Consider the following 27,486-nt stretch of genomic DNA (forward strand, 5'->3'; position numbering starts at 1 on the left):
GGGCCGAAGAAAATGTCACAGCTTTGAGACATGGTTTGGAATTCACGGTCATTCAGGCCGTTTTCCTCAAAGAAGTACTGGTGTATCACGCAAAATTGTGATACGGCACCCCACACCGTTAGTTTACGGGAATATAGCGGTCTTACGTGATTAATCCAGGGGTTATTTTCAACCCGTTGCGGAAATTTTGCTTATTCACAGCCCCACCGAAGTGAACATGTGCCTCGTCGCTACTGAAGAAAGCTGCCTCGGAAGTGATCTTGTGCAAGTATTTGCTCACACAGATTTTGAAGTTTGGCGAAATCTGCCGCTCAATTCTTGAGACATCATTATTTTGAAGGGTTGAGAATTCAAGTCGAAATGCAGAATCCTCTTCAAAATACCGCCTGACATTCCTAAGGCAATAGCATGCCTCCGATCACAACGCCTTGGCGATCGCTGCTCTCACCAGTTAACACAGATTCTGGTGTTCTGATTGACCTGCGTCGACCATGTGTACCTCTTATTAGTGTGCTACAAGTTTCCTTCGACCGCCTAACTCGGAACGAATTGTGTTTGCATTAGGATCGGCATTGTTACCTGGGATGTTGAACCGTCGCCGAAAAGCTCTTTACGTCGTGATTCACAGATCGGTTGTTTTCAAAATACGCGCGCACGGCAAAGCCACGATGTGCTCCGGCCCTAACTATGCCGGGTACTGAAATTGAGTCAACGGACGGAACAGGGATACCACATGCACCTGCCTAGCCGCACCACCGCCCAAGCATTGGCCCCTCCTAACCGCTTAGTCGGTTCTGCCGCACCCTGTGTCTGTAAAGTATACAGACTTTTGGACAGTTTTTCACCAAAATAACAAATTTTAAGTAAACCGAATTTATTAGAAATTTACACTTTCATGTAAAGTTGTCATTTTGGTAATTTTCAGAAGAGTTTATTTTTTGTTAAAATTATTAAAGTAAGATAAAATATTTTCAAGTGAAATATTAAGCATAGGTTACATACATATATATATATCAATAAAATTATATATTAAACTTCTTACTGTAAAATTTTGTGATTTGGAGGAGAAATTCATTTATTGATCTTTTTGTTGGTTACAAAACTTACTTAGAGATATTTTTAAAGAGTGAAATCTTAAGTGTGAATTTTGTTTTCATAAACTGTGTAAACAATTATTCCAATTTAAAGTTAAAAAAAGTTTTTAATTGAAATTATTAAAACATTTGAATAAAATATGGCTCTTTTACTGTGTAACAAAATTTTTAAAAAATATATAGCCGTCTCCTTATACTTCTGCTTGGTTATTATTTTTTTAAACACTAAAAAATTTATTCTCATGGGATGCAAGTACTAATAAGTAAAAATAAATTGATCTTATATTAAATGATAATATAATTAATTTAATCTTACATTATAAATTACATATAATTTATACATATATATTGTATTATACATACATTTTTATTACAATATAAGTGTAATTAAAAATATATGTAAACGTAATTATATTTATTATTAATCGATCATTTATTACGAATTCCACAACGTAAATTTCTTGAATCTAATATTTAGAATTTTTAATTAATCTATTTATTTATTCATTCTCAAATTTTTGCAACATATGCGTAAAATCCCTGTAAAGGAATATGTAGATGCCTGTTCACAGGGGCTGAGGATTACAATAATAAAAACACTTAAAAGAAAACCTATCACGTAGTAGACAAAATAGAATCTTTCAGAATTGTATTACATATATCATTTCTTATTGTGATATTTAATGAACCGAATTGGTGATCTATCCTTTGGTGTTATTTCTTATAGTTTTAGTTCTTAAATTCATTTTTTACCATTTTATGGAATTCAGTTGAACACTCTTATAGCTTTTATTGTGCTACTTTTTTTATAAAGACTTTTATTTATTATTAGAAGGGAAATTATTTTACTTCTAGTTGTGTGACTTTTGTAGTTTGTCTTTCGATTCAGAATAATAGTAGGTCAGTGATTCAAGCCCGAATAATTTTTTAATATTTAAAGAAGGTAGACTATTATTATTGTTATTGCTTGATGTGGATGCTATAAATTTTAGTAAAATTTATACTAAACATAGCATTTTGTCGATTTAACAAAGGCTGTAAAACGTTATCATATGCACCTCTCCATACGATAATCCCATTGCTGCCTGTGTTCTGAAAAATCACATGATTAATAAATAATAAGAATGATTTAGTTATTTATAAGCACTAATTTGTAAAAAGGTAAGAACAATAAAATAACGTTATTACTTGATGTTATTTTATATTGTATGTTTGTGTTTTGTTTAAATGATGTGTTAGTATTTTGACATCACACCTGTTACCAGCATCGATATATCAGGTAATGTTTGGTGCAGAAAATAAAAAAAGTGATTATTTTTAGGTATTTCTGAGATATTTCTCTTTTGTTAGTTATTCACATTACAGCAGTAAGTTCTGCAGATGATTTGTACTTTCTCATTGTTTTGCAAATACTTTCATACAGAATTTATTTGAAGGGGCCATAGAAATGAAAATCATGTGGTGAAAAATTAGGATTATCTGTCGCATGGAAAGCATTTCTTAAAGCTTCTCTATTTCTGTTTGGTTTGTCAGTTCAGGTTTCTTCTATAAGTCAACAGACATTCATCATTTTTTTACTACTAACAACGTCCAAAACACAACATTGTAAAAGAAATCAGATGTACACAACACTGTAGAATCTTACCTTCCTTTCAAATCGATGAAATATTAACTTTAATAACAGTAAGTTAATATACCCTGTCGAGTGTTTACTCGATCCTCCTATGTCTCAAAACATAGTTGTAAGAATTTTACTGTGAATATCTTTCTTGGTGGTGGCTCTACGTACTTCCATTCAAAACTTTACAGTTTTAATTCATTATCAAAATTGTCCTCCAAAATTTTATCACAAGTAACAGTTTTTGTTTAATTTTGAGTCACTATGTGTGCTAAGTAATGATTTTTTAGAACTTTGTAGATTTGCAACTTCTTTGACTCGTAACCCAACAGCCAATATTAGCATCTTAGGCTCCTCTTCCACCATATTGCAAATGCCTTTCTGTACTTTAAAATTTTAACAATAGTATTTTACTCGTATATCTAGATCTCATACTGAATACTGCGAATTTATTCAGCATGCTATCGCATATTTGAAGCAGACAATTAAACTGATTTCCAGGTCAGCCTTCATTATTAATACTTTCAAATATTGTGCCCTCTTGTAAAGATTTTGTAGGTTTGTATAAAACTTTTATATTATTACACAACTGCCCAAAAAGGATTGTAATGTATTTAGGGTGTGTGTATGAGGTCTGTAAATAAAGTAATGAGACTGGTTCAAAAAAAAATGTTATTTACAATCCAATTATACATGGACTCTATATCACCTTTGAAATAGTTCCCTTGGGAAGCCACACAATGCTTCAATCGGTTTTCCTCACTCTTCATAGCAGTGTTGGAACTCAGAAACCAGAATATCCTTCAGATGGTCAGTTACGTTTTTTTTTTACGTTTTCTACTGCTCCAAAGTGGTGTTCTTTGAGGTGGTTTTTTTAAGTTGGGAAGAGGAAAAAGTCGCAGGGACTCAAGTCAGATGAATAAGGTAGTTGAGGAACTACAGGAATGTTTTTCTTTGCCAAAAACTCATTAATTGAGAGTGCAGTGTAACATGGTGCATTGTCATGATGCAGCATCCAGTTGTCATAGATGGCTGGCCTCACGCCGGCAACTCTTTTCCACAGTCTTTCAAGAATTTCTCGATAATCATATTGATTTACAGTCTGCCCTGTAGGCAAAAACTTCTTATGAACAATCCCATTACTATCGAAGAAACAAATTAGCATGGTTTTGATTTTTGATTTGCTAATCAAGTCTCTGTATTCACTCAACTTTGACATAATGGTCTTCCACAGCGTGGATCATCCACAACTGATTCCCAGTCATCTGAAAATGCTTTACACCATCTAAAGACTCATAACAGAGCGTCATCTCCATACACCCTTTTCGATTTTGAAAAAGTTTCAGTATCATTCTCACAGAGTTTAACACAAAATTTGATTGTAGTGTTGCCACTTTGGCTGCAAAAAAAAACTATTCTCATTAATTTATTTACAGATCTCGTATGTGTGTATGTTTGTTCCACCACACAGGGAACAAACAGGAGTGTCATAGGTTGTATATATGTTTAAATAAATTTAAAAAAGATAGAAAAAAATACACTGTATATAAGTACAATATACAAAATTGTCACCTGCACACGTCTTAATGTGTTCTTTATCCTATATTATAGAGCTATGTTGTTTTTTTGGCAGTCTTGTTTTTTAATTTTTAATATTTATCACATATTTTAGCGTATTTTTGTGAATAGCTGTGGTGAAACTCATTTTGCTGACAAAAATTTAATAGCATTACATTGTTAAACAATAAAGCTAGTTTAACATCAATTTTTTTAATATATTTTTTAAATGTTACTATCAAGCAGCTCTTAAAATTCGAGTAATGTCAGTTTTATGAACTTTTGTTTATTTTTGTTTTCCAGAAGAAATTAAGAATGAATTAAAAGATGGGGATCTGCAGGAAGCTTCTTCTGCTCTCCCTTTACCTAAGGATAACAGCAACAGTGTTGTTAGTGCAGAGAAGTACTTTTTACCATTTGAACTGGCATGTCAGAGCAAAACTTCCAGGATAGTTGTTACAGCTCTAGATTGCTTGCAGGTTTGTCAGTCACTATAAATATTGTTTTTAAATATATATTTAAAGTTATAGAATGAAAGATATTTGAACAAGATTCAGAACAGTCACAAGAGTAGTAGTTACTACATTAAAGGTGACGACTATATTCAGATGCTATCATAATTATTTTATATCTTTAATTTTTTTTTTATTGTACACTGGAGATTGTGTGGCATTTCCGTAGAATACTGTTGCTACAATGTCACTGGTACTGTTCTACTATGTAACTGGTAATAAACAAGCAAACTGGACATTAAATGGAAATCTGATAAAAAATTAAGGTGTATTTATATTTAGGATTGTGTGCAATGTTTAATTTAGTTAGACCTAAATATTACATTTTTTCTTTTATAATCTGGCACTAGCCTAAATACAAAATCATTTACAATATTTGTAAGCAACTTCCTTCCATGATGTTTAATTGCTCCATTGTCATTCTCTGTATCTGAAATATAAGAAAACCCTATTTATTATTCTTTGAATGTATTTTGAGGCCAAAATCAAATGGATTGTTGGCTCCCTGATATGAAATACTAATTATTCAGAAAAATAGACATTCTAAAAATAGCAGTCATCTCTTGCCAGGCTTTAGATGTTGTAAAGGTCATACTGTTGGTTAGATCTGTATGGACTGCGGATCATTATTTGTTCATATTACCTGTACTGTCCTCAGAACAATTCGATAGCGCTATTTTATGATTCTATTGAACTACCCTGGTTTTGATATCTGTAGTGCACGTTATGAATCGTGGGGGAATTGTTTAATATCTTTTTTACATGAAAATAAAATAAAACTATATTTTTAACCAAAATTGCAGTTTATTGCTTAGAATAAAAGTTATAAAAATAGTGATAATTAATAACTTAACAGTCAATTATTTGAAACAAATGAGTGTTAACATAAAAGTGTTCCTAAATAGAAACTCAATAAAATATCATATTTTTTCTACACTTAAAACAAAAATTGAAACTACAGTTTTAAAAAATTAATCATGTACAGATAAATTATTCAGTCATGTCGATAATCATTATGAATTCTTCTTTAATTGTAAAACTTTATAAAACAGATCAGACAAAACTGAAGTTTATCATTGCAATTCATGCAATTTCCGTTTTTTTTTTAGGACCTTGTGTTTTTTCCTTAACATCCTTCGCAATATTTTCTAACTTATGAAAAACTCCATATTTTTTGGATCAATTGTTTTCTTTTAATAATTTTTTTTCATAAATTTTTGCATGTGCGTGTAGGTTGAAATAATGTTGTGATCGATGAAAAAGAGCCCAGGTCATTTATTGAATCCAGAATCCTATATTCATTTGCTCTTTTGACTGAATTCCCAGTATTTTATTAAAAAAGTTTATATTTATTAATTGATTTGTTTTGTTACAGAAATTGATAGCATATGGCCATTTAATAGGTAACGTTGCTGATTCGGGAAGCCCTGGGAAGTTGTTAATCGATAGAATTGTTGAAACTATCTGTAATTGTTTTACTGGGCCTCAAACAGATGAAAATGTTCAACTGCAAATAATAAAGGTATATACATGTTTTATTTGCTACATAATATTACTAATTGCAGTTTTTAGTTTTCAGATTTTATTTGTTAATTTTTTTACTCTTACGGTATAATTATGCAAAATGAAATTAATATCCTTTTGAATATTTTTGTTTATTATGAGGTTATTATAATAATTATAACTTTTTTTATCATTAGTAATCATCTTATAGTCAGTTTTTGTTGCATCTTAAATTGTCAGATTAAGAATATTGCTCTGAGGAATATTCTTAATCCTTCACAGTATTTCTCAATCCTTCACATATTACACCTTCACAGTTGTTTCATATTCTGGCTGTTGAGCCTCCAATTTGCTAATTTTATAGCAGTAACAATATTGTTATGTAATGGGTTTACATTCTGGACATGTGCATTCAGTTGTTTACACGTGCTTTACAATATTATCATTTAATTTGAAATTTCATTTTTTAATTTTTTAAATCTGTAAGTCTGTCATTGGTGACAGTGAAGTTGGAATGGCCAGCGATGCACACTGGGAAAGAGGCAATAAACAGTATTGTTTCGTGCCTGCAGGAGATTGCTTCAGCTTTCGCTGGAGAAGACCCAAGCAGTTGTAGTCTCAGATAGGTGTAAGCTGACGACAATTTCATTTACGGTTGGTTCCGCAGTAGTCCACCCTATACCTACAGTGAAATACTTCAGAGTATGGATAAAGAATGCCGCTTTCCAGAGGCATGTATAGAAGTTTCAGTCAAAGCCAAGAAAACAGCTGCTGCCATTAATCAGATAATGACAAACATCAGGGGTCCCTGCACATTGAAGCGTAGTTTCTTGTCTCAGGTGGTGTTTTCGAGAATACTGTGAGGAGCATCAGTCTGGTCTGACGCGCTGTAAAACCCGTGCGATTCTTAATCAGTTGCACAGGTCTGTTTCCCTTTGGATATGCTGTGGATGTAGGACCGTTTCAGGCAATGCCACTGGTGTAGGTGGCCAAACTTGCAGCCCAGGATCTCCTTGTTCAGAAGAGGGAGGAGATGTACAGGGGAGTGGATAAGGTGGATTCAGAGGCATCGCTTATCCAGGTGGCAGGATAGTTCAGATCAGTCGACTAAAGGCAGGTGGACCTGTAGACTGATTCTGGTCCTCCAGAGGTGGCTGTGTTAGAAAGATGGGGAATTGTGGTATGAGTTACCCAGTTCCTTATTACATTGGTTGGTCGTTTCAAGGCATACTTGTGCACGAGGACACTGAGACCCTCCTCAGAATGCGATTATTGCAGGGAGGAGGAGAACACAGAACACGTGGTGTTCGTTGGGATCGGTTCCTGCAGCTTAGGGAAGCATGCGGGAGACAATTTCGCTTGCTTACCCCTAGGAATATCATCAGGACTATTCACAGACTGAATAATCATGACACGCTTTGTCCGTGATGTTAGTTCGTCATGTGAAGCAAGTTGGCAGTAGATGTCCTGGGGTGGTAAATAACTACATCCGAGTCTCCCTTGAAGCAGAGATAAAAAAATTGCAGGGTCCCAGTAAGTTCAAGGCAAGGGTCAGTAATGGAGGTGTGGATGGAGTCAAGCACATGGGTGCTGTGATAATACCATACGGTGGGCCCGCCCGACATCCCATGTTGTAGTGGGGAGGGTTTTAGTGGGTAGGCCTGCAAAGAAGAGTCCTATACCATTATGGGGGTATAAGACCACATGGTGCCTATAAATTTTTTTTTGTTTTATTATTTTTAGGTGTGCATTGCCTTTTCAAGTCAATTTTAGGAATGTAAAGTATTAGATGAAATTTTACTTTTTTTTTTAATCATATTTTAAGAACTTACATTTTTTTATTTTCTATTCCAACTTATTAATTAATACTTGTTTGTGTAACCCCATTACTTCGCTAGTGAAAATTTCAATTTGTCAATCATTTTTATGTTTAAATTATGCTATAGATATTTATTTGCTAGTTCAAATGTAAAAAAATAAATAAATAAATACATAAAAAATATCTTAACGTAATTTTTTATAATAAAATATTATAAAACATTTTGTTACTTATAATTTTCATATCCGTAATGTATTTTTTTTTTCAGGCATTACTGACAGTTGTGACTAGCCAACATGTAGAAGTTCATGAAGGTACAGTTCTGTTGGCTGTTAGAACGGTTTATAATATTTATCTCGCCAGTAAAAATCTTATTAATCAAACTACTGCTAGAGCAACTCTTACCCAAATGTTAAATGTTATATTTGCTCGCATGGAAAGCCAGGCTGTAAGTTTTATTTTTAATAATCACGGTAATTTTTTTAAGAGTGATGAATTTCAAGTGTGCCAAAAGGGGGGTCGACGAGATGAGACCCTTCAATGCTAAACTTGCTCGATAGGTTTTTGTTGTAACAGAATAAAATCTTTCTGAGGAAACTATAATAATAGAAAGTAAATTATTTTTAAGTAGATTTATAAAATGATATCGATTGTTTTCAAGATAATTCAACCAATTTTTGAGAAATTCAAAAAAGAATGATTACTTTCACTTCTGCAGGGAATGTAGAGAATACAAGTAAGGTTTAAAAAACTCAGCAATAATTTTTTTCTGTTTAGCTGTAATTATCCAAATTATTAAGTTTTTAAGATCATCATCATCATCATCTATAATCACTAGACCAAAATTCTTAAGGTTAAAATTTTAACCCTAAAAGGATTAAATGTAAGTTAATAAAAAATCAGACTCATTAGGTTTTTGGATTTCCTGAGGTAAAAGTGTATAAAAAGATTTTCAATAATCACATTTATGTTGTTTGGCAATTAATTTAATATTTTTACATTAAATTATTGAATGTATTATTATGATTACCAACTGTATATAACTACACTGTATTTTATTACATGTTTTGTTGTAATGCATTTTCAGGCTGATGAAATGTCCCGGCAGAAGGAAGAAGAACGTGATACTCCATCATTGTCATCTTCACTGTTAAGAGAAAGGGACAATACAGAAGTAGTTGATGATTCAGAAATATCTAGCAAAGAACTAGTCCAAGGAATTGTTGACAGTTTAATCGATAATGTAGTTTTAGGTTTGTTTGTTTCTATTACATTTATTTTTATAATATATTCACTTATTTATTTATCAAATTTCTTATCATTTATTAAAAATAATAAATAAATTTAGAATTTGTTTCTGCCTTCTGTTATAGCCGATAAGGCAAAAGCTGTAACTAAAAATTAAAATAAAAAAATTAGTTATATAAATAACAAGAAATTACATTATCATTTTGTTGCTTAGGTTTTTTCTTAAAATTTTATTAATTTAAAGAGAGTTATTCAAATAATCTCTGTTTATCTTTTTAGATTTACAGAAATGCCACGTCTCGTGTATTTTTATTATGGAATTTAGAAAGTTCAGCTGTACTCAGCCCCTAATCTAGCAAGTCTTGGGACAGTCCTTTAATCAGAGCTGTTGTCTTGTGAAGAAGCAGCTGCTCATTATTAAAAGGACACTACAAACCCCTTGAGAGATCGAGTCTCATTGAGATCATCATATATACTTATGCACAAGTGAAATCGATTAATAATAATTATATATATAAAGTAACCAGAATTGTTATTTACTTCTTCTGTTCTATAGGCGACTTATTGGAATCATCCTTCTGCTTTGAATCAATTTTGATAGTGAGCAGAATTCAATAACCCGATAGTCTTATTTAGTCTCTAACTTCTTAGGAGATAGCGATTTAACATTGGAGATCATGAAATAAGAAATAGGAGTAATCCTCCTGAATAAAGGTTGTAAGAAACCATAAAGGAGACTGTCTTTTATTAATATCCCTGTTCTTGGGTTAATCTTCTGCACAGGCTTTTTTTTTTGTTGTAGGATTCAGGTGAAAAAGTTTACTTCAAAAAGGACTAGATTTCAAGAATCGAAACATTTTTAAAAAGAAATATGAAATTTGGAAACAACTGTAATCGGAGGACTTCACAGGGTAGGAGATGGAAACTATAGAAGAATTGAACAAGGATAAACCGAGCGGGTTGAGAATTATTGAAATAAAAAAAGAGGAGTTGTTGAGATAGGTTTAGAAAATATCAGGAAGCATTTATCTTGAAATATTTAGGCATGTCAGAAGGTAGAACAATAAAATGAGAGTGTTGATATATTGAGTAGAGAATGGAAGGCTGTAGAATGGAGAATCATAAGTATAGACTCAAGTCGTCCCCTGAGAAAATATCAGTTACACATGTGTGTTGCCCTGTAGAAAATACCGTGATGAAAGAATAGGATTTATTTATGAAAGCTACCCAGGTATAATATAACAGAAGATAATTAATTATAATGGGAGAAAAAGGAATGATGAGTTTGTGATATTGTATTTACAATCAGGTAAATGATATTAGAAATAATAATCAAGGTGATTGATAGAATCTTACTAAGCTGATTAGAATTCATTTTTCATCCAGAAAAATTTAAACAAAAATTTTTTTATTTATTTAGTTTATTAGTTTGAAGAATATACTAAAATTACTTGCGTGTCAGATACTAGGTTGCGTTTAAAAATGTGAAGCGTATAAGTAGCCGTATTAATCGGTGATTGTTGTATTATTTAAAGTAAACCTAGTAGAAAAGCAAAAGGATTAAAATTTAAAAAAATTTATCCTGTGGAATTCCTGGGTTTTTACTATTTTTACAAAAATATTATCGACTAACTAATAACTACCCAATAAGAATCAAGGTACTGACCCTATCCTACTAGAAGGCTTGTTATTTATTCGTTAATTTGATGTATACTTTTTCAGATAGTTGTATTTAATAGGTATGCTTTTTTTTTGTTATCTGGTGTTATTGAAAAAGTAAGAAGTTGGTTATATGAATACTTAAATGAAAATATTTTCTGTAATAAATAAGCATTATTGTTAATTATAAATACTGTAAGCCTTAAACTTTTAAAATAATATGAAATGAAAAGTTAATAAAAATTTATTTTCATAATATAAATAAGAAAACAAAAATGAAGCACAAGTTCAGTTAATTATAAAAAATAAAATATAGTAAATAGAACATTGTGATGAGAGATTTGAGACAAAAAAATTAAACTAAACGTTATTGCTTCCAGGTACGAGTCCCAGTCAGACATGACATTTTTTCACATGCTGCAGAATTCATTATCATCCATCAGTAACCTGAAAGTTCCTCAGGTTCATCCATAGTGTAATTACGATCTTTCTTGGGATTATTACTAAAAATTTATATAAACATCAATTCTCGTTGAATGATTTGATTTAACCAAACATCAGCAGTCAATTTACATTTCAAATTATTAATAATAAGCACTTGGTAGTGAAATGGCAAAATAAACATAAAGCGCAGAAAGTTGAATTTGATTATTGTAATCAATTTTTATTGATCGTCATCGGTGCAGTGCATTTTTGTTTTATACAAAAAAAATCATAAATCAATATGCATCATAGAAAAGCATCATAGATCAATTATGCAAGCAAAAGAACCATTTGTAGAAGCTACAGTGAATTTAATAAACTTAAAAAAGATGTTGTCAATTGTTTTGGCAGTCTGAAGGATTTGAAATGACATCAAATGATGTTTCTGGCAGTGAAAGTGTTAAAACAAGCGTTAGGATGTTAACGTCAGAACAAAGTGTTAAATTGTGATTAGAAAAAAATTGGTGCTGGTGAAGCAGAAGCTAGAACAGGAGGGGGAACACCTAAACATGTTCTTCAGGAACCACTAAAGAGAACAATATAACAAGCTTACGTCTGTGTACAGTTACCGATAGATGATAAATGAATTTTGTAGCGTGCAAAAAATACTATGCTTGACCTGAATTTGAACCTGGGATCTCTGGATGAAAGGCAGAGACACTACCACTTTGCTACGGAGATCGGCAAGACAGTAATAAGAGGAGTATGTAAAGAATGATGGTGGGAAGATTGTGTAATTAGGTATATTTTTAAACTGAAGTTTATTAAATTCAGACTATAAATTATATATTAACTAGGATTATAATGATAGATCATTCACATAATAGATTTGAACATAGCGTACTTACTGGCTGGTCTTTCTCCTGTCAGAGTGTCACATTATCTATCGCAGAATTCCCAGGTCAGACTACAATTGTATTACATTTATTTAAGATTGGGTTATGTCTTGAATAATTGTAACCGATCACTGTTTTAATTTTCTGTTAATCAGTATATACCTTCCATAAGTATTTTTTTTTTTACAGGTTGTGATAATGATCCTTCACCACTACCTACTGTACTTTCTGAGAGCGGTGATTCTACTTGTAATGATGTTCAGAATAATGAAACTCCTAACAGTCAAACTAATTCACTTACACGAATTCCTTCACAGGTAAATAAATAGTACTAATTTTATTTAGGTTATATCTTACAATTTTTTTGCTTCTTTTATCATAAATATTTATTTTTATTTTGCATATCCATTTAAGCGTGTTTTTTTCTTTTTATTAAATGTTTCCAAAGAAATTTAAGAATTACTATCTTTTGAAAAATTTTAAAAGGTTACAAGTTCAGGTTATTAATTTATAGCCATTAAAAACACCACAAAGTATTTTTTAAAGTTACATTTCCCCATCTTTTTGACAACAAAGTTGTTTGGAAAAGTACATAATATTTTCTACTGAAATATTTAGTTAAGTTTTGAACAGAATGGATAAGCTTTGGATAATTATTTCTGAGTTCTGTTAAGCTTTTTAACTTTTTAAGCTTAACTTTTTTTAGCTTTTTAACATTTTTTTTTTTGTCAACCTTTTGGAGTTAAATTTTTGTTAAAACCATTGTTCTTGTTTGGAAGATATTGATAAAAACTGGATGTATAGTTCATTTAAAATACTCACAGCAATAATCATAATATATGAAATTTGCGTATCTAAATTAACTTTGTATAATTAGGCAAATTTTTTATTAAAAATTCTAGTAGAAGTTCATAAAAATTGAAAGCAGAGTGGTTAATCAGATTTTTGAGAATTATATTTATTTTTTGATAGGTTTTTTAATTGTTAACTAGATTTTTAAAGATAGTTTAACATAACCATCTTCACCCACTTCTGCAACGAGTTCATCTGCTTCTTACCATACGCATCTGATAAGACATAATTCTCAAATGCATTGGACCTATCCTTTAAAAGTGCTGTCTCATCAATAGCCACAATTTAGTGTATTTAAATATACAATTTTCTTGAAGGTTATTTATTTTAAAGTATTTCTGCATGTTTGTGCTTCAACAAGGATTTTGAGAGATAGCACACATAAAAAATTCTTAGAAATATTATTTATTTTATTTTAAATATCTTATAATGTAGAAAATAACTTAATTATAAATAACGGAATACAATTCCAATTTTACTATACACCTTAATAATAGCTAATAGAAAATTAACAGGTAAGATAACCAAAATAAATTCACTTTAAGCAAAAATTATTGACTTTTTAATATTTACAAAAGGAAACAACCTTTCAGTTATATAAATGAACTAGCATTCCCATTGTATGTTCACCATATGGTGCTTGCTGATACTTTCATTTCCTGTCACGGTCAGGGTATATTTAGCAGGTCATGGCTCACTTTGCTCATCCTTCTTATCTAGCCAGATCACCCTCTGTGTTCATTAAACTCATGCTTGTGAGAATAATAATGATAATTAAAGATTAAAGCCTCTTCAGCTTATAAAAAATATCAGTGTATTGTAATATCTTCAGTGCAATAATTTGGTCAGAACAGGACCCAGAACTTGGATGAGGTGAAGAATGCAGTTTTCAAAATAGTCGGCCTCCAGCTTAAAAATATTATTTGTTATAAAAAGGAAAGAAATTAAAAATCCTATGCATCAGCCAGTAAAGTAATGCTAATGTGTTATTTTGGGACTGTAAAGACCTAATTTATTGCGATCCTTTGGAAGTACAACATATAACCAACAGTGACTCACAAGAAAATAAAACCTGCAATAAGGAGAAAACATTCAGTTCTCTCTCAAAAGTCATAATTCTTCTGCATGATAATTGCCTATTATCATGCAGTTTAAAAGTCGGATCAGGAGATGTTACCACATCCATCTTACAGTACCGATCTCGCACTGTGATTTTTATTTTTTTATTTTGTCCTTTCAAAGACGTTTTATGTCGCATCAACTTCGGTAACAATAAGCAGCTCAAGAATGGGACAGCAGGTGAAAAATTCTTTATTACTGGAATAAGAAAACATGAAAATGGGACAAGTGCCCAAATTTAGCCAGGGGTTATGTAACGGATGAAATGTAAAGAAAATGTATTGATAAAGTGAAGAAATCATATTTGGATAGAAAGTATGATCATAACTTCCTGCTATGGCATAACTTCCAACAGAATTGGAAGTCTTCTGCAACCGGTTGGTTTATAATCTAGTTTTGTCGACATGTGATTTTCATCTCCTTGGATTAATCATACAGTTTCAGTGAAGAGAGCATTTATAAAGCAATGACCACGTGAATCTTTAGGTATGCTTTGATATAAAGAAAAAGTTTTTTCTATTAAAGTATTGTTTCGGGAAATGATCAGACAAATGCCTAGCTTTATAGATTAAATTGGGAAATAATCTAAGTTTAATTCTTTTATAATTAGTTAAAAATACGATAGCCGTGATTGTATTATAATTGTAACGGCTATAACAATTAAATATTGAGTAAGAAAACAATTAATTTGCTCAAGTGCAGTTTATTTTTTATGTTAAACTCATTAAGTGTTTGCTGTTTATATTTAAATAAGCTGTTGCTAATGCAAATTATTGGTTGTTAATAAAATTGTTTCATGTATGATTTGTATAAATTTTTTTTTCTTTTTTGTAGGAAAGTATGGATGTTGGTAATGAGTGTGATAATAAGGTTACTGCACAATTTACACATATACTACAAAAAGATGCATTTCTGGTGTTCAGAGCACTTTGTAAATTGTCAATGAAACCTTTACCTGAAGGACAACCTGATCCAAAGTAAATAATTTTTTATGTTGTTGTTTTTCAATGTTTATTTAGCCATTAATAGTATTTTATTGAAAATATGAGATTAAAAGAATCGATCATTTTGATAACGTTAATTATTATAACTTTATTTCATTCAGATTCATTTTTGCCTCTTTCAATACCTCGATTAGTAGTTTAGTATGGATTTGGTATTTAGTTTTCAGAGAAATTAATATTTTTTATATAACCATTACTTTTTATTAATCATATATAGTAAATATTGTGTAACCCATGGCTTTTTTAGAACCTGTACTATGTAATTTCTTTAACTTTCCTAGTTTTAGCAGTTAATTCATGTACTAATTCAATTAATAATTGCATCGCTTCATTTACATTATCTACAAAATATATATCTTCCCAAGCTGAAGTTTCACTTAATAGCAATTTTTTGAAATCAACGTAAGTAAAACAGTCATTAAAAGTTTCAGATATTATTTCAGTATTAATATTTAAAAATAAATTAAGTTATCAGTAATCTGATAATTGAGTCTTATAAATGTTATATTAAAAGAGCTTGTAATAAAAGCGTTGTCTGTCCATGATTCATCAAAATTACTTCCTATATATTTTTATTTTACAAAATATATTTTTATTTTTTGCAAAAATATGTGTAGCAAGTATAATAAGTAATGAATACGTACTAAAGTAGTAAGTAATGTATATGTATGGTATAGTATAGTAAGTAAATCAATTGGTCCTAAATTATTTTTGTTACTTTATTTTCCTTGTTGAAATCAATAAAAATTACAATCCTAGCTGCTTTGTTTAATTTTTTTTTATTCGTATGTAAAGTATAACCATTAATAACAATAAAATATTTTTCTTGCTTAACCTACCTTCAGTACAAATACGTAATATTTAGCTTTAAAATAAGTTGATCTAAAGCACTTCTAATTTAACAGTATTTTGTTTCAAACTCCTTATGTTAACTAACGGTAATAACATACCATTATCATTTGTTATTAAATTAAAATCAGATACCTTTTTCATGTAGATATGTCTGTAGCATATCTTATTTTGGTTAACACAGTCACAGCTCCGATTAATAATGGATAATTAACTGATAATATCAGCATTAAAAAGATTTGCATGCAAGTTTTATTATGGCCTTCACTTTTCAGCCAACACAGTTTTAACCTATTCACATAAAAATAAACCCATTTCAATATAAGTAAGACAGATTTCGCTCTATTCCAGCCAAAAAATGTATAATGTATAACTTTTAAAAATCAAGCTTTTATTAATCAAAAATTTTTTAAAGTGATTGATTCTTTTAAAAATCAAATATTTTTTTATATTTTTTTTAAATCAAGCTTTTACTAATCTTTTAACTTAAAAACTGTTTTACAGTAATTATTAGTTTCTGTTACTATTTTTTCAATATTTATTTCATCAAAAAAAGAATTTAAATATCAGTGAGTGTAGTAACTACAATAAATTATATGATTGGTTTTACTGGTTTTTTTTTTTTTATATCGGTAAACTGTAATTTTACTTTAATTTTAATAGCTTATTATTATTTTTATTTATATAATTATTTTACGTACAGTTAGAATCTTTCATATTTTCATGATTTTTTTTGAAGAAAAAAAAAGAGAACACTAAAACTTCAGTATACACGCTTTCAATGATATAATAAATTGAGTACATCATTTTTTTTTTTTTATTACTCTTTCAAGAACAGAATATGATCGCTTCTGTGATTATTATCGTAGCATACGTTTAAAACAGGAGAAAATTGTACTCTTTTAATTCTGAATAATTTCATACTTTACCTGAAAGGAACTGATGCAACAACATTATTCTTAGATTTTGCTAAAGTTTGAGATAATTGTTAAGTTTGTCAAGGCATTCCATGGCACACCTAAAAACATCTTTGTTGTGCATCTTTGCATCCACGACGGTGAATTTGATTAATAACAATAATCATTTTGTTGTGGATAATGTATGTGTATGAATTTAAGTGAAGCTTGTTACTTCATGAATAACCTAAATCTGTTTAATTTTGTTTTTTATACATATAGAAATATGAGTGATTGATTTTCCTAAAAACATGTTTATATTTTAATTATTTTACAGGTCTCATGAACTTCGTTCCAAGATACTTTCATTACATCTTTTATTGTCAATATTGCAGTCTGCCGGTCCTGTGTTTCGAGCAAATGCAATGTTTGTTACAGCTATAAAACAGTATCTTTGTGTTGCTCTCTCTAAAAATGGTGTCTCTTCCGTCCCAGAAGTTTTTGAACTTTCGTTAGCTATATTTCTTGCTTTATTATCACGTTTTAAAATGCACCTAAAAATGCAGATAGAAGTAAGTGATGTTATTTACTATAGAAAAAATATTTTGTTTCTTTTTCTTGTGTAAAAATTAAGTTTATTTAAAAATTTATTTTATTTGTTTACTTTCTTCATTTACTTTCTCTTAATTTAATATTTTTGCCCTCATCTTTTGTAAATTTACATATTGTAACATTCTTTCTGTTATTAAAGAAAGATTTTACAGAAAATTGACAGAAATTTTCTATCAGCATCCTAATTTAATTATTTTGTCAATCATTTTATTGAAGAGGCATTTTACAGATACATACATCTTAATACATAATACATTTTAGTAATGTGCTGGGTTTTAAATTAATATTTATAAAGCAAATGATACTTTTAAGTAGCACACAAAGAATCAAAATTTTAAAAGTAACTTGCTGTCATTACAGTGTTATACTTGCATATTAATTCTTTAAAGAAATAAATTCTTTACAATGAAATTTATTGTAAAGTAAAAACTTCTTGAAATCTTCAAAGTGGGATCCAGTTAATGTGTATTGTATGAAATAGTTATTAGTAAGTTCTTTATTGTTATTCTGCTGTAACATTGTAAAACTATTTTGATGTGTGGTTGTATTTTTTATAAATTATTACAACAATTCGATTATCAAAGCCATTGGAAAGTGCTATTTGTTTTATCATATTTATTTTGTTTATGAGTTTATCTGGGTTATTTTTGTGTTTTGCAATGCTCTAAAAATTAAATTTTTATACATGCTAATTTTTTATGGCATGGTTGATTTCCTATAATTGGATGTTTCTATAATTTTATTTTCATTTATTTCAATTTCAATGTCCAAAAAGTGTACTTTCCTGTTAATTTCCATTACAAATGTGAATTTTGTCATTATTATAGTTAAGTATATTTAAAAACATCATATGTTTGTCATTTGTAGTTTGATTGTATATGACTAAAACAATATTTGATGCTTGTTCAGAATATCTTTAATTATGATGTTTCCAAAATGTAAGAAAATTTCAGACATGATTGCAGATAAAGGTGAAGCCATGGGTAACCTTTTTGTCTGTAGAAAACTGTTCTCATATAAAAAAAAAAAAAAAAAAAAAAAAAAAAAAAAAAAATGAATATTTTATATTCAAATAAATGAAATGAAATTCATGTTGGTATTTTGAGTGTTAAAATACTCTAAACTTCTTCTATTGTCATACAATTCTGATGGTATCAAGGTTTATTGGCATAAGTTGGTTGTTAATTCTTATTGTAAATAATAAATAAGAATATGATTTCATTTCCTTTTGTCATAGGCAGCACAGTGCCGTTTATATTATATATTTTTTTATTCATTTAATGCAATAAAAATAATGTGATGGTTACTCCCATACAGGTTTTTTTCTCAGGAGTACCTAATTTATCTTCACCTTTAAAAGAAACTGTAACAACAAATTGTCAGGACTAGATTTATTAGAAACTTTAATAATGTTACTTGTTTTTAAGTACAATTAACAATTAAGTTGATATAAGAATTTTTTTGTATGAAAATACAACGTAGCTATGAAATTATATAAAAAAGAGTAGAGGAGAAATAATAATAAATAAATAAACTATGTTCAGTATTACAAGAAATATAATTTAAAAATATTTTTTTGTCAGAAGTTTTTGGATTGCGTTCAATAACGTAAAACATAAGCTTTAATCAATAAGTACTTTCACAAAAATAAATGTAACATTTATCAAAAATTAATGTACATTTATAGATTTGTACAAATAGTTATAAATATAACAAAAGTATCCTTCCCTCAAAAAGTCCCTTCACTCAAAAAGTTGGACAAAAAATTTCATTGTCATTGAATGAACTGGTTTTTCTCTACATCAATTTTTCTCGTTAACTGAATGTCCCTCTGATATGTATATGTATGTATGTATGAGGGACATTCAATAAATGAGACAAATTGATGAGAAAAAAACAACAGTCCATTCAATTACAATGAAACTTTTTGAGGGTCATGTTGGCAACCTTGAAAACACATTTAATCAGCTGTTCGATCATAATTAATCTAAACATAACCTCTTCTGTTGATGGCAAAAGTATAAAAAGCGTTTACCACCAAGAAACAACTGGATTTGCTACCTAAAAATTCAAAACTCCCGTGCAGCCGATGAAGTGATGTTGACGGTCTTCTGGGACTTGCAAGACCCACTTTTTAGTGACTACTTAACAATAATAACAATTTACATGAACAGTGAGTACTATTCTATCATGCTCCAACAGAAAGGGTGCTCTCTCAGAAGGTGTGATTCTCTTGCATGACAATGTGCGCCCCCACATCATTCAGAGAATGGGAGAAATGCTCAAGAAGTTAAATTGGGTTGGGAGGTGCTATATCCTCCTTACAGCCCAGACCTTGCCCTGTCTGATTTTCACTTGTTCAGCCTGCTCAAAAACATTTTACATAGCAAAAAGTTCAGAGACAATGAAGCGATCAAAAAGCGGTATATGAATAGTTCAAACAGCAAGGGAAAGACATCTAAGCTGCAGGAATCAGAAAGCTTACAGAATGGTGGGACAAGTATCTAAATAAATATTGCTGGAGAGTATGTTAAAAAGTAGTGTAAGTTTTAATATCATTGAATTAATCATTTTTTGTCTCTTTAATTATTGAAGTCCATTGTATATTGCTATACCAGTTGCTGCACATTAAGAGGAATTTAAAACATCAGCTATTTTAAAAATTTGTAATCTCACATTCATTTAAAAACTATTAAATATCCCTCTTCATTAATGATACAAAAATACTACAGTAAAAAATAAATTTCTTATATTTATGAAATCAAAAAACACCTATGTATGACATTTTTTAAATCGCAAATTACATTACACAATTATGAATCATTTTCTGAATTTTAGTTGTTCATTCATATCATTTTAAACTAATTTTAATGCTTTCTTTTAATTTATTACTTGTTAATTGTATAAATGTATAGTTTGTTTTAAAATTCTGCTTTAAACTTCTTCAGTTTCTTGTTTACTTATTAACAAAAGTTTTGTTTCATATTACTCTTAATAGTTTGTAACTTGTTACCAAGTATTGTGTATGTAAAGTTAAATTTAATCATTTTTTAAATTGTCTTTTCAGGTATTTTTTAAGGAAATATTTTTAAATATTTTAGAAACATCAAATTCTTCATTTGAACATAAATGGATGGTTATACAGGCTTTAACTAGGATATGTGCTGATGCTCAAAGTGTTGTTGATATTTATGTTAATTATGATTGTGATTTATCAGCAGCAAATCTCTTCGAAAGGTGAGTCATCCAGGGTAAGTTATATATTATTAAAAAAAAAACCAAATCATTGTAGGTTTTTTTAATTGTTTTTCCCATTTAACCCTTATCTGCCATTTTAAAAGATATTGAATATTAAGAGTATCTTTTAAATTAAACTGTAAATTTCTTCTCTTGTCATTGTATTTGCTTCTTTTTTTATAAATATGTATATTTATTTTATATTAATTTAATTCTATCTTAGTTCAGTAAGTATCATTTATAGTGGCATCGGACATAATAACATGTTGGGTATAGTGACCAAAAACTTGACTCTTGGTTGGTTTAGTATGCTGTTAATACATAAATACAGTATGTATATTGTTTATAATTACATCGGTTGTAGTGGCATGTCATTTATTAAGACTTACATTTTCTACTGCAATGCAACATTTTATCGCGTATAATAATGGACAGAAGTGACTTATCAGTAACGTAGTATATGTGCATTGTAGCTACAGAAATATTTGATGGTCAAAATGAGTCATCTTTTCCTTTTTATCTGCATATGTATTATAGTACTTATTTTTCTTATCTTCTTCCTATACCAGAAAGAAACTGAAGCAGTCACATTCAGTTTTTATTTATCTTTTGCTGTAAGCGTATCATATCATTCGGAATACATAAAATAATCGTTTAGGAATACATAAAATAATATTTATTTTATGTATTCCTGTGTAATTCATTTAATAAGACTTCGTGAAAAACGTTCACGATAGAGGAAAAGGCGCACATTTTCTGGTGGTTACAGGAGGGTGAAACTAATAAGAACATTGCCCAAGAATTAGGCATAGGTCATTCGAGAATATTGGTGATATAGAAGAACCGTGAAAAATTTTAAAAAATGTTGAAACAAATTCTATGAAATCAAAAAAATTACGGCCTATTCAACATAATGATATAAACCAAGCGCTGTTAAAATGGTTTAAGTACCAGAGGACTATTGATGTCTCTATTAGCAGTTTGCAATGTATCTCTACATTGCAAACTAAGGCGAAAGATTTTTCTGAAAAATTTGGTAAACTACATGAAATAACTTGAGCTTGGATACAATAGATCCATCAGCGTCACGATATTGTGATGGGGAGAAAAAGCGGTGAGGCCACAACAGCTACAACAGGTGTGTCAGAAAAATGGCTAGAAACCATTTGGCCAAAATTAATAGAGGGCTATTCGGATGAAAAAATCTATAATGCTGATGAATCTGGTCTTTTTTTTAAACTGACGCCAGAAAGAACCTTTTGGTTTAAAGGCGAAACGTGATCAGGGGGAAAATTATCAAAAGAAAGACTAAAAGTACTAAATGCTACAAATATGACTGGAACTGACAAAAAAACTTCTGGTTATAGGGAAAAGTGCTAAACCCCGATCGCTTCCTGTTATGTATGAAAGTAATAAGAAAGCTTGGATGACAAGTGATACATTTATGTTTTGATTACAAAATTGGAACCATGAATTAAAGATTGAAAATGACAAAATACTGCTGCTCATTGACAACTGTCTGGCTCATTCTAACATTGAAAATTCTTTGCGTATAAAGTTAGTGTTCTTACCACTGAAAACAACAGCAGTTTTACAGCCCTTAGATCAAGGTATGATCAAGTCTGTAAAAGTCCACTAGAAAAACACCTAAATTTTACAAATAACAGGATTTAAATCAAAAAAAAATGAAACAAATAACTATTCAGAATGCTATAATTTTGTTAGAAAGATCATAGAATGAGGTTTCTCCGCTGACTGTAAAAAATTGCTTTTGACGTGCAGGATTTTTACCGCAGGCTGGCGAAGTTACTGATGTCGCATGCAAAGAAGAATCATTGGTGGAATGGGGCAATAGTGTGCAAAACCAGTTGTTGTCAAATGCATTGTTTGAAGATTATCAAGAGGTTAACAAAGATTTAGAAGCGCATGAAACTTTAACAGATGGTAATGTAGTGGCTTCAGTACTAGCAGAAATAGATGGGGACATAGGTAATGACAACGAAGGTAATTATAGTGACAACGATGAAGACATCAACCAGCCAAATCTTCCAGAAGTTTTAGCGGCAGTAAAAACCGTTTGTTGATTTCTGAGTTTTACAGAAATTGCTAATGAAGAAACAAAGCATGTTTGTTTTGATTCAGAAAAGAACCTTCAAAAACTGTTTTACAACACGAAATGTTCGAAACAAAGTAAAATTACCGACTTTTTGCATTAAAAGTAATTTTTTTTAATTTTACTCTACCGTATTTGTTATTACATATTTTTGTGTTTTTATATTATTTTATTAAGGAAATGGCAGAAAGGCTCCTGGAATAGACGGAATACGTGTAGAATTACTGCGCAGTGCAGGTGAGGAAGCGATTGATAGATTATACAAACTGGTGTGTAATATTTATGAAAATGGGGAATTTCCATCAGACTTCAAAAAAAGTGTTATAGTTATGATACCAAAGAAAGCAGGGGCATATAAATGTGAAGAATACAGAACAATTAGTTTAACTAGTCGTGCATCAAAAATCTTAACTAGAATTTTATACAGAAGAATTGAGAGGAGAGTGGAAGAAGTGTTAGGAGAAGACCAATTTGGTTTCAGGAAAAGTATAGGGACAAGGGAAGCAATTTTAGGCCTCAGATTAATAGTAGAAGGAAGATTAAAGAAAAACAAACCAACATACTTGGCGTTTATAGACCTAGAAAAGGCTTTCGATAACGTAGACTGGAATAAAATGTTCAGCATTTTAAAAAAATTAGGGTTCAAATACAGAGATAGAAGAACAATCGCTAACATGTACAGGAACCAAACAGCAACAATAACAATTGAAGAACATAAGAAAGAAGCCCTAATAAGAAAGGGAGTCCGACAAGGATGTTCCCTATCTCCGTTACTTTTTAATCTTTACATGGAACTAGCAGTTAATGATGTTAAAGAACAATTTAGATTCGGAGTAACAGTACAAGGTGAAAAGATAAAGATGCTACGATTTGCTGATGATATAGTAATTCTAGCCGAGAGTAAAAAGGATTTAGAAGAAACAATGAACGGCATAGATGAAGTCCTACGCAAGAACTATCGCATGAAAATAATCAAGAACAAAACAAAAGTAATGAAATGTAGTAGAAATAACAAAGATGGACCACTGAATGTGAAAATAGGAGGAGAAAAGATTATGGAGGTAGAAGAATTTTGTTATTTGGGAAGTAGAATTACTAAAGATGGACGAAGCAGGAGCGATATAAAATGCCGACTAGCACAAGCTAAACGAGCCTTCAGTAAGAAATATAATTTGTTTACATCAAAAATTAATTTAAATGTCAGGAAAAGATTTTTGAAATTGATGTTTGGAGTGTCGCTTTATATGGAAGTGAAACTTGGACGATCGGAGTATCTGAGAAGAAAAGATTAGAAGCTTTTGAAATGCGGTGCTATAGGAGAATGTTAAAAATCAGACGGGTGGATAAAGTGACAAATGAAGAGGTATTGCGGCAAATAGATGAAGAAAGAAGCATTTGGAAAAATATAGTTAAAAGAAGAGACAGGCTTATAGACCACATACTAAGGCATCCTGGAATAGTCGCTTTAATATTGGAAGGACAGGTAGAAGGGAAAAATTGTGTAGGCAGGCCACGTTTGGAGTATGTAAAACAAATTGTTGGGGATGTAGGATGTAGAGGGTATACTGAAATGAAACGACTAGCACTAGATAGGGAATCTTGGAGAGCTGCATCAAACCAGTCAAATGACTGAAGACAAAAAAAAAAAAAATTAAGGAAATAAATTATTATTTTTAATGATTGTTATTTTACTATATTACAATACCTGTATAGATGGCATATTAAAGTAGTATCATTAAGCTACCTAAACTTCGGTTATTGTAACTATTGGTTATGATGACGTAAAATCGTCTGTTCCTTGGAGGTCACTATAAATGATATTTACTGTATTTATTTATTTAACTTTTTTAATTAAAATTACAATTTTTAATATAAAGTTCTTATTTATGCATCTTTATATTCTACTCTAAAAAAATGTGGTTGTCTTTGGATCTCATAATTTTAAACTATATTTTCTCAGTATTTTTATATTACAGTAGTAGGCTCTCATTAATCCAACACATATCGTGCAGGCCTGGAGTCAGATTACTGAAATTACTCTAATTTCAATAGAATAGCCAAGAGAAAATGTTATGTGTTTTCATATGCATTTATTACTTTGAATAACTGATGTAATTTGATTAAGAAAATAACAGTAATACAACTAATTACTTAACAGAAAAATACGTCAACAGTCTCTTGTTCTTTTTACTTTAATGGACAGTTTAAAATTATTTTCTCGTAAATGTTTTGATGTTAAAATATCGGCAGCTACCACTTCATTATCTTCAGCCCATTTGATACACACATTAAAAGTACTCAAGGACTTTAGTGACCTGCAATATTGATGGCAAAGGTGTTACGTTTTTGCTATCATTGTCTTCGTCCTGAAGCAGCATTTCATTTATTTCCTGTCGGACATCAATTGATAATTTTCATCTTCAATTCCGGTCAACCATTCATTTACCTCAACTTGTCGGACCTTGTGAGTTGTCCTGACTGCACAGTTAGGATAGCAACTCCCTAATGTTTATTTCAGCATCAGGACTGAAATCACTACTTTTGGATGTTGTCGGTATTTCTTCATTTTTCGCTGGTTTTTTTTTGCTTTTTTCATAAAAATGTGATAGAAGATGAGTTGGTTGTAAATTTCTCCAAGAGCACATTATTGTTTTGGCAGGATTCTTTTCCCATGCTTGGCAAGGTCAAACATGATGTCTTAAGATCATTTCTTTTAAACATTCTTAAATAGGCATATTTCTGATTTACTCATTACACTATACAGTAGATTTTTTTTTTTGTAATTTGTTTTAACCATCTGGATTACATTTTAATCTATTGGCTGAATAATAACTAACATTTGGCGAAGAAATTACACATGAATTAACTTATGTTTATTAAGTCTTCCTCATCTGTGTGTCTTCAGTTTTCTAAAAGTAACAAAGTTTTTTGTGGTAACTGTCTTTGTTTAAGGAATACTTTACTGATGATATGAACGCTTCTCATTAAACCATCAAAAAATACTTCCCTTGTCATCCATGCTCAGCTCTGATTATTGTATTTAACAGGAAGTCTTACGTTTTTAAAAGCCCTAAGAATTTTGGACTTGCCTATAACAAACAATTCAAGTTTATAGGTACCATTCGTGTTTGAACAAGACATAAACGTAATTCTGTTTTTTTATATTTTGAGACCTGGAGCGCTCTTTTCACCACAATTGACAAATGTTTTTTTTGGTAGCAGCTTCTAAAATAACCCACTCTCATTAGCATTATAAACCTGGTCAGGACCAAGACTCAACTCTTGGACTGTCTATAAATTTTTCTTTATATGGCTCAATGGCAGTAAAATCACAAGAAAGTTTCTCACTGTGCTGGTTAGTAAATGGATTCCATAGCACTTCTTGAATTTGTCTAGCCACCCATGTCTTGTGTGGAAATGTTTATTCTTCATCATTTCTTTTTAGAAAAGGTTAGCTTTTCCTTTAATGATTTCACCAGAAAGAGGACAGTGGAAAGTTCCGAGATAAATCAAACATAATCTTCCATTAATGGGAACATACCAGATTTTAATGTTTTCCAATCACTTTTACCACTGAAATTATCTTTTACAAGTTTTCTATTTTTACCTGATCAGCAGTTAGACAAAAAAGTGTAATTACTGGAGGTGTCTTACTAAAGAATGTTGGATTATCGAGAGCCGAATGTAATAAAAATTTGCATGAAGTATTTTCCTGTGATCGGCTGTTTTTTTCTATTCTTCACTTAACCACATTTAAACATTTTATTTTTACTCTTGCGAGTGTAATGCATGTTTAAATGTTTTTAAATTTGTGTCTAAAAGGTTAAAAAATTTTAATAATACCAAATTAAAATGTTTAGATCATCTAACTTTGTTTTTGAGAATATTCAGTTAATGCATTAATTTTATAAAATTAACTTCCTGTTATTATTTATCTCTTGACTCTTGTTTTCTTCTGTATATGTCTTTGTTCATTTTAAAAATATAATTTGTTAAATCAGAAAGATATTGTTTTACCAATTTGTTTTTTATTCTAGATTTTCTGTGTGCTTTAATGTAGTTTTATTTTTATGTTCTTGGCCATCTTTAATTTTGAATGTTTGAAATAAAACATCTGCTTCTATGTATATTTGCTAATCTTTGGTCTATTTAAGTCTGTCAAAAATTATTAATCTTTTTCCATGTGAGTGCGTGAATAACAAAAACAGTAGTATAAAAATAATTTAGTTTTTTCAGTATCGCTTTTAACTACTTGAAATGTTAATTTTCTCGTTTTAAATCTAAAAGCACGTTTTTATAATTATCTTAATAATATGGGTTACATGCATAATTTCTGTTCACTGCTCGTTAATATTTTTTCTCCTTAAACTTATTCCTTGAACCAAGTCTATATTTATCATTCTTTTGTGAATAGGCATGGAGGAACCTTATTCATTTCATACCTAGAAATGTACTTTTATCTTATAGTTTTCGGG

The 27,486-nt window shown here is 30.2% G+C and overlaps 1 protein-coding gene across 1 annotated transcript in view; it reads left to right on the top strand.

Moving 5' to 3' along the window:
* The window catches only part of Sec71 (ADP ribosylation factor guanine nucleotide exchange factor Sec71), a 129,161-nt gene that overhangs the window by 19,577 nt on the left and 82,098 nt on the right, over positions 1-27,486 (top strand). The window contains exons 2-9 of the mRNA XM_075368854.1: positions 4,573-4,748; positions 6,157-6,303; positions 8,372-8,551; positions 9,191-9,356; positions 12,519-12,646; positions 15,135-15,277; positions 17,387-17,621; positions 20,729-20,898. Of these exons, the coding sequence (XP_075224969.1) occupies positions 4,573-4,748; positions 6,157-6,303; positions 8,372-8,551; positions 9,191-9,356; positions 12,519-12,646; positions 15,135-15,277; positions 17,387-17,621; positions 20,729-20,898 (1,345 nt within the window). The remainder of the gene's footprint in view (positions 1-4,572; positions 4,749-6,156; positions 6,304-8,371; positions 8,552-9,190; positions 9,357-12,518; positions 12,647-15,134; positions 15,278-17,386; positions 17,622-20,728; positions 20,899-27,486) is intronic.

Source organism: Lycorma delicatula, chromosome 6, assembly GCF_047948215.1.
Source record: "Lycorma delicatula isolate Av1 chromosome 6, ASM4794821v1, whole genome shotgun sequence".
Classification (NCBI taxonomy): domain Eukaryota; kingdom Metazoa; phylum Arthropoda; class Insecta; order Hemiptera; family Fulgoridae; genus Lycorma; species Lycorma delicatula.